This window comes from Chaetodon auriga, chromosome 20 (assembly GCF_051107435.1).
Source record: "Chaetodon auriga isolate fChaAug3 chromosome 20, fChaAug3.hap1, whole genome shotgun sequence".
In the NCBI taxonomy this organism is placed as follows: Eukaryota; Metazoa; Chordata; class Actinopteri; order Chaetodontiformes; family Chaetodontidae; genus Chaetodon; species Chaetodon auriga.
The window spans coordinates 2,613,450-2,622,207 of NC_135093.1; the positions used below are offsets into that span (position 1 = coordinate 2,613,450).

Genomic DNA, 8,758 nt, shown 5'->3' on the forward strand with positions numbered 1-8,758 from the left:
TCTGTTTTATTTTATTGGTATCCATCTATTGATGGTGGCCCAAAGGGTCAAAAAACAGCAAGGGTGGACAAAACACATGAACCATTAGAAAACCCAACAACAAAAATGAGGTGAAAAGTATGTTGAAAATATTCCCTTTATATCTGACTTTTTGAGGAGTGAACTGAGAATACAAGTTACATAAAAAAGATGAACACACGACCCTTTAAAGATGAACTTTAGAGGAAACACATTAACAAACCATGTCATTGTATTTCTGAAATGTTGCCTTGTTTTATTTGTGTATTATGTATTTTCATAAATGTTGTCTTTCATCCAATGTTGGTGTGTTTTGCCAGCATATTTAGTTTTAAGATATACAGGCTACTGTGAGAATACTCTGCTTTGGATAATAACTTTATGTCTGTTTTTTCTACACACACAAAAAGAAAATCTGCAAATATGCAAATATTGCTGTATATTGGATCCAGACTGACTTCCAAGCTAGCTGTGTTATCACAAAGTGAAGGTCAAACATCCAAATGAAGCATCAATAAGCAAAGCATAGAGCTAGGCTTTCAATATCAAAAAACATGTTGCTTATTTTATGTTTATTCCACCCAAATCTTATTTATTTTGATTTGATTTTAAAGGTGTCAGATAAAAAAATAAACTTACTAAAAGCTAAAATTCCACTGAGCAAATATGACCGTGTTTGGTTTTATTTTGAAAACCGATGACATAGCGGAAGTAAACAGTAATCACGTTACAACCCGGAAGAATTGCCTTTCTCTGATTAACGTTTGAATAGACAAGAATGAGCAGTTTATCCCGTGAAGAAACCATCAAACACGATGCTGCTAACATCGCTCAGCCTTTCATAGTCACATTCGTGTCTTAATTTGCGGCGCTGGAGGTGGAGGCGGTCGAGTGCGAGCAGCAACGCCCTGATGCCAGCCACCCCGTCGGAGAAAAATATCCTCGCTCTGTTTACAAATCGGCCGAGAGACATTGTTTCCCCGCAGTGTGTCGTTAGCTAATCGTGCGGTTGTGTGTTTTTAAGACGAAAACATGGCTGAACTGCATGTTGTGGAACCGAGCGGTACTGGCACCATAGAGCAGCCCGAGCACCGCGACGTCCGGGGCTCGGTGCGCCTGGCTTCGCCCACTCTCATGGTTCCGCCGCGGAGCAGCCAGCTCAGTCCCGGCGGGGTGTCGAGCGGCAGCGGGGGGCGGTCTGTGTTCGGGTTCCCGGTGAAGAGCAACCCGAGCTCCCCGTCCGAACCGGCGGAGAAGCCGGGCTCCCGCTGGGTTCGTCTCAACGTCGGTGGGACCTACTTCATCACGACCAAGCAGACGTTGTGTCGGGACCCCAAATCTTTCCTGTTCCGGCTGTGCCAGGAGGACCCGGACCTGGACTCTGACAAGGTGAGCGCATGGAGTCACAGCAGTGGGCTGTTAAGAGATCAGTCAAAATCATGCAAAATCAAAGTCTGCATCTTGTTTCCTTCTTGATAATTGGTGGCAAATAATTGATCATTGTCTCAATTATAATGTGTTTATTAGGTAGTTCCTCCGCTTACAGCTGAGTCTCGTGGCTGCACTCACAATCAAAACATCAGTCATGACATTTTCCAGGATATTAGAATATTACACCAAATGCATGCAGTGATTGTCATATAATCTTTAAAACAAATACACGTGCTCCTCTTCACTGTCACCTCAGCTCTTCATGTGTGTCGAATGTTTTATCGGTTTGTCCATAAAAATGTGTTTTGAAGCGTTGCTCAGTTAAAGCTCTGTGGTTATATGTCTGAAATCATTATCATGATATTTGTTTAATATTTCGATTAATTGTTCAGCCTTGCATCAAACCAACCTTTAAAGCAAATCATTATACTCCGTCTTTATGTCGAGCCACAAATTATTTTCATAACTTGCTCATCTGTCGATTATTTTCTTGACGTCTGTTTATCAATCGTTCTATAAAATGTCCAAAATTTGTGGAAAGGGCGTATCACAGTTTAAGGTTATGTCTTGAAAATTAATCTGCTCCATGTGTGTTTCAATGGTGACACACTCATCTTTCTCCTTTCCATCATCATTTTTTCTGGACTTTATTCGACTTCTCTCTGACTCTTAAAATGTGCCTACAGGACGAGACCGGAGCCTACCTGATCGACAGGGACCCCACGTACTTTGGCCCCATCCTGAACTACCTGCGGCACGGAAAACTGATCATGGATAAAAATCTGGCCGAGGAAGGTAAAACATTTGCATCCCTGCTGTCAGAGTAACGACCACATTACGGCGCCTGGAGACCAAACATCTGTTTTTTTCATGTCAGGTGTTCTGGAGGAAGCTGAGTTCTACAACATCGCATCACTGGTGAGGCTGGTTAAGGAGAGGATACGGGACAACGAGAACCGGACGTCTCAGGTACAGAGAACACAGAGCGGAGCGGTGAGAGCAGGTCAGAGGGCCCAGACTCGACTAAACCTGCTCTCCAGACCTTCCTCCAGCTCAAATACAACCAAGAGGAGCTTTTCATTAGTGTCTGTGTGCAGACCAGTGATGTTTGTGTGCTTGTCGTGTCCCTCAGGGCCCCGTGAAGCATGTGTATCGAGTACTACAGTGCCAAGAGGAGGAGCTCACGCAGATGGTCTCCACCATGTCGGACGGCTGGAAGTTTGAGCAGGTGCAGAAAACACACCTTTGTTTTTCTCTTGTCATGTTTTAGTGAATGCTTCAGTGGTTTCAAAGCTGCTGGTTCAGACGTCAGGCTCAGTCTAATCCTTCGTCTTTCTTCCTCAGCTCATCAGCATCGGCTCCTCTTATAACTACGGCAACGAGGACCAGGCGGAGTTTCTATGTGTAGTTTCCCGGGAACTCAACAACTCCACCAACGGCATCGTCATCGAGCCCACCGAGAAGGCCAAGGTGAGCGAGCTGCTGGACAGGAGTCACTTTCTGATAGTCCAGAAATCAATTCGATCAATCAGCCAAACTGGAGGTTTTTTCCAGTGAAAAGACCAAAACCAACCATGAACTTTGATAAAAGTCCAGTTTTCTTTTTTACTTTTATTTATCCTAAAAGGGTCAAACAGCAAGAAAACACTGAACTAGAGCACCGAATGTGTATTAATCCACCGCTGAAAATAGTCCCCAACCAAAGCAACGTTTCCTCCTGTTTGAGCAACGTTTGGTAAAAGCTGCTGTGACCAAACATTTCAGGAAGTCAGGAGACTTTTTTATTTCATCTTTTCTCATGAAAACGTGTTTTTGTGAGCTGACTTTTCTTTCTTCCGTCTCTGCTCACAGATCCTTCAGGAGCGAGGCTCGCGGATGTGAGGAGACCTGGATCCTGAGCTAAATAACACTTAATCAACAAAAACAAAACAATAACTCCAGTTCTGTCATCAAGATCCATGAGTTTACCCCCCCGCCACCTCCCTGCCATCACCGCCGCCATCCTCATCCTCATCATCAGCCCCCTTCCCTCCTCCTCTGGTGTGCCTTTCCACAGCGGGGGCTCCCCGGCGCCCCCCCTCCTCCAGCGCTGCAGCTCGACCCTGACTTGTCTTCTCGTTTCTTCTCCTCCGTCGCAGGCGGTGGAGCACGTCAGGGGGAGTTTAAAAGGGAATACAAGAGAGCGGTTCTCCTCATAGCAGCTTTTTGATGGTCAGTGTCACTGCAGGCTACGGTGCTGATTGTTGTTAGTGTCAGTGGACGGACGCCTCGCACAGAGCTGCTCCAGACCATTATCATCATCTTCATCGTTCTCATCATCGCTGTTAGGACAGGATACTCCTTCTTTGGCTCTGTCGACTTCGCAGAAATCTCCTCAGGACTCTCAAAGGACATAAAGGAATGAACACAACTCCACTGACTGAGCCTCTTCACCCGAATCTGCTGATGGAGCGAGCGCCGCCGCCGCCCGCCGCCTCCCTCTGTGCGTCTCCGGGACTCCTCAGTCACGGCACCGCAAACCGAGCCAGGAGGCGGAGGACGAGACGGAGCGGCTGCAGGCGGCGTGACGCAGAGTCCGATCGCTCTGCTCGAGCCAGCCCGGCGCCGCTTTTCCTCGACAGACGTTCACCTTACAGACGCCCCGCCTCTCCTCGCCTCGGCTTGGCTCGCCGCTGCGGCATCCTACTCCTCCTGTTTCCTGTTTGCGGGCTCGATCTGGTTCGTCCTCCCAGGGAGAAAATTTGGGATATTTCCGCGCAAAAGAAAACAAATGACTCAAAAAGACTAAACCACACCTGTGTACAATTTGTCAAGGCATGTGAGGAATCTATATGAATCTATATAGGCTACATGATGAAACTATATGAAAAGTTGAATGCAAATGGTGTAATTATTGATTTCTGTATCATAGTTGTCACATATTTACATATTCTGCGGGGTGAGTCTATTTAAAGATAGAGAGAATATCACTTTTCGTAAGCAGTTTTCCTGAAGGTTTCCCGCCCGGTGACGTGGATGCGAGTTCGTGTATGCAGTGCCTCTCTGCTTTCTGTCCACGACTGAAGTATCACCAGTTTCTCAGCTGCACGTTTTCTGTAGTGTTCCTCAAAGAACTCAAAGATCTTGTCGATACGTTTTCTCTTAGATATCCTACTTTGATCTCTTGCATATCTTAAAATTGTAATTAGGGATAAGGAAAACTACTGTCCTTGCCATTTGTCCAGACGAGCGTGGCGTGGCGGGATCGGACTGTGGCCAGTTTGTATGCTGCCTCAAAAACCCTTACGCACCCGCCCCTCCCCCCGCCCCCCCGGCCTTGTGCTACTCTCATGCCATCGTTCACTCCCTTTGCAGCTGCCTCTGTTGCCAACTTTACTCCCACGTGAGCGTCTCGTCTTACATTCTGCAGCACTTGTAGCAACTGTGGCGCAAGCTGAAATGTACTCGCTTAAAGCCCTGAGATACCTGAGCCTCCGTTATCACACACTCTACACGCCGTGAGTGAACCTGGGAAGTGTCTTCAGAGGGACGCCTTTATTCCACTTTACGTGACCTTTGTCCTGTAGATTGGCACCAGCTTGGCTGAAGTATGTTTCTCTTGAAATATACTGGACATTCAGTTGCTCTGTGATCGTGCTGCTTTTAAGACTTGAAACAACATTCGGACGACGTGGAAACAGATCGATAAACCAGCCTGGTTCTGGTGAAGATGTTTCCTCAGGCTCTGGGAAAACGTGACATTTTCATATTTTCTTTGCGCATTTTATAGACACTTTAAATTTTATCAATCAACTGATAGTTGGAATAGTCTGTAAAATGTCAGAAAATAGTGAAAAACGTCAAATGCACGTTCCTTGAATCCAGCGTGGCGTCTTCAGATGGCGTCTTTGCTTCAGAGCAAACAGTCAAAAACCCCCAAATTTTCAACAATTCGATTGACTGACTGATCTTCACACTGCTGTTGTCAGATAAGAACTGAATGTTGTTACTGGTGTAAATGCAGCTTTGTTATATGAGCAACTTAATGCAAAGTTTGAGCCATACTTACACATATCAGATGGAGAATTGGAGCATCTCGTCGTCGCCCATCGTGCAGACTGAACTCACTTTGTAATCCCCGTCCCCAGAAGCTGAGGGGCGTGCGCTCTGTATCGCTGGCATTGATCACTTTGATACACCCGTCTTTGTATAAAGAGCATATTTGATGCAGTTATGTTATATCAAGCATGAACAAAAAGAATGCGTTTAACCAGAAAAAAAACAAAGTGTACCTTTGCTGTTGTCATGCTCCCTGATCGTGTTCAGTCGGCCTCAGAGCTCAAACTTTGATGTGACTTCTTCTTTGTTTTTTTTTCTTTTTTTCCTCTCGACTGTGTGTTGTGCAGTTTTATTCTGCTAATCTGAGTCGTGAGCAGACGGCGTGCTGCTAAAAACGCCCAAACGTCTCAATGAGGAGCACTTTTTCTCCCTTGTTGTTTTCTGGGCCTTTGCAAAGCACCTTGGGTGTTGTTTCCCTTCGTCTGTGTCCAGTGTTGTGCCTTTGACCTGTGTTGTGCACAGTTGTTCTCCCCTCTTATCATGAGGTGCCTCTCATACCTTAAAAAAGCCAGGAGGCACCTACCTGAGGTATAATGTATAATGCGGTCTTTAGCTTGTTTTCTATTGTTAGTGTTTCAGTGAGAGGCAAGCCAAACAAATCCATCGTCCCCTGCGTTAATTTATGTTTTACGATGCATACCGACAAACTGAAAACGATTACCGGCTGCTTTCTTTGTGCCATTGCTTTTGAGCTAAGTCCACCTACGATCCCTTGCACACCTGGAGGTTCAAGACTGTGTCCAAATCTGCTGTTGGGGGAGGGGAGCAGGGAAGACCAGTCTGAGCAGGCCTCTGCCGTCAAGCTCCAGCAGTGCACTTGTTGTCGGAAAGCGATTTGACTAAACTCGACGTCATTTGGCTTCTTTTTTCTTGAGTTGCATGCTGAAGCCATCTGTAACGATTCCATTTGTAGATGTGTGTGATCGACCTTTAAAGCACTTACCTGTCACCTTTGTGAAGCCGGTTTTATCTTGGTTGCACAGTTCAGTGGTTCCCAAACGGAGGGATGGCATGCTAACACACGCTAACATGTTAAACAAAGATGGTGAACATTGTAAACATTGTACTCTTTAAAACATCAGCTCGTTAGCACTGTCACTGCGAGCATGTTAGCGTGTTGATGTTAGCATTAGCCCAAAGCCTGACAGGTGACTGTCCGTTGTTCCGATGTCCCGACCAAAAGACCCGACCAGTGTCTTCTGATTGGCTAGCATCCGTTGCTTTTCTCTGAGCCTTGTTTCTTGTGCATTACCTGAATCAAGTAAACGATTTAAATAAGTCAAAGAAACTCAGTTGAACTGGTCACATCTGGACAAGCGGTCGCTTCATCTTAAGGGGTCACGAGCCAAAACGTTTGGGAACCGCTGACCTCGCTGAACTGCCGTGTGATTATCTGAAGGTTTGAATCAAGCACCCTTTTTTTTTTTAAACCAAACAAACAAAAAAAAGAACGTTTGACCCTTACTTTTTACTTTCACTTGCACTAGTTAGTCTACAAATAATGTGCAATTTTAACAAATCTGCAAAAAATATATCTGTTGTTTGGGCACGTGAAAACATGAGAGCATGCATTGTTCTAGAGATTATGGTGTTGTGTACTGGATTTTGTCTGACCTCTGTGTTAGTGCAAAGTGTATGTGATGCATGGTGGGGGGAGCAGAGGGAAGGCATGGCTCTGTGGTTCGTAGGTGTAGAGTTCTTGTGTGGAACAGTTGGTCTACAACTCGACATATTCTCCACTCACATGTTCTGTTTCTTTGCTGTTTTTGTATCTTTGTCACGTCAGTTTAACTTAACAGTAGATAAAGATTAGCTAGCTTCGAACGCAAATTAATCAACCAATCAGACTGCAGACCCCCCCTCAACCTTGGTTTCTATAGCATTTACGCCACCCGCAGGTCAACACACAAAAGACAGGTTTTTTAATTCATGATCATTTTGCCAGTTAATCTGTAAACACCTGCATGCGTTTGTGAACATGCACACCTGTACACTCATTTAGACGTATTGGAAAATGTCACCTATTAACAGTTACTTTGTGTTCATTTATCAACAGTATTGATGTCAAATGTGAATATTGTCAATGGAGACTGTGGAGAAATGTTTGGAAGCTGACAAAACATTTTTTGTCTGATTGTTTGTTTCACTTTTATTTATTTTATATTTTTTGAATTTTGTCTACCAATGTTGTTTCTTTACATGTAACACTTTTAACAAAAACCCTGTCTGGTTTTTAATCATAAAATGTGTCTGTGTTTTAAACTGTGGCTCGCTGACTGTTTGTTGGTTCTGTTTCTGTTATTAACAGTATTTAAAAAGAAGCTGGAACCATTTTTACTTAAAAAAAAAACACTTGAATTATTTGCAAAGTAGCTGCAAACTGATCTTCTGTAAACTAACTGATTGACTGAATGTTCTTATACTGTTGAGTAGTTTTGATCAAAACATGTATTTTTGAAGCTCTTTGCATGCAGCTCCCATGATCCCACACTACTTCATGGAGGGGCCTCCAGCAGCAGACGTTACACACTGAGCGCTTAAATCTGCTGCTGTTTGATTGTCAGCTCACAGAGTTTCAGTGTCATACCTCCCACCTCACAACCTGCCCTTCATTTACCTGGATTTCTCTCACCATTACTGCTGCATTAAAAGTGGCACACAGGCGCGACCAGTGATGTCACAGTGTCCTCGAGTACACCTGTACGTCACTGCAGAAGTTCAGCCACTGGAGGTCAGCAAAAACAAGATTAACGGCTGCTCTTTGGGAACAGTGGGAAAATACTCTGTTACTAGTAAACATCCTGCATGCAGACTCTGAGTGAAGTAAAAGTACTCATGCAAAAGTAAACCTTATGCAAAATGATCCGTTTCATCAGGAGAAAGTTTCTGTTACTAAAAATCAGGATTTGAAATTATGAGATTTCATTATAGATAAATGTTGTAGATGATCATTTGTTTTAGATATTAAATCTGATTTATATTTTGGATTAGGTCTAAAAATCTGAATCTGCAAAGTATATTCTCTAGCAATTCGTGGAGTAAAAAGTACAGTATGTCCCTCTGAAATGTAATAGAGTAGAAGTACAAAGTAAAGTACGTCGACCTGAGGCTACTTCAGTACTGCGGCCTCTTTAGCTGCCTCTCTTGCGGCTCATACATCACAGTGTGTCCACCATTACGGCTCATAATGCAGAGTCTCGGGCCCTCCTGC

General features: G+C 44.4%; 1 protein-coding gene across 1 annotated transcript; it reads left to right on the plus strand.

Moving 5' to 3' along the window:
- Positions 1 to 707: 707 nt before the first annotated feature.
- kctd2 (potassium channel tetramerization domain containing 2) lies at positions 708 to 7,814 on the plus strand. Its single transcript, XM_076759968.1, has 6 exons — positions 708 to 1,407; positions 2,136 to 2,244; positions 2,327 to 2,418; positions 2,582 to 2,677; positions 2,794 to 2,919; positions 3,301 to 7,814. The coding sequence occupies exons 1-6, from the start codon at positions 1,051 to 1,053 to the stop codon at positions 3,328 to 3,330; spliced, it is 810 nt and encodes a 269-aa protein (XP_076616083.1). The 5' UTR covers positions 708 to 1,050; the 3' UTR covers positions 3,331 to 7,814.
- Positions 7,815 to 8,758: the final 944 nt, after the last annotated feature.

What these genes read in the sequence shown, in the direction of transcription:
- kctd2 (XM_076759968.1), top strand. Translation starts at nt 1,051, where the DNA reads ATGGCTGAACTGCATGTTGTGGAACCGAGCGGTACTGGCACCATAGAG. An exon ending in TAAAAATCTGGCCGAGGAAG is followed by an intron (nt 2,245 to 2,326) that starts GTAAAACATTTG and finishes TTTTCATGTCAG; the next exon opens with GTGTTCTGGAGGAAGCTGAG. An exon ending in AGCCCACCGAGAAGGCCAAG is followed by an intron (nt 2,920 to 3,300) that starts GTGAGCGAGCTG and finishes CTCTGCTCACAG; the next exon opens with ATCCTTCAGGAGCGAGGCTC.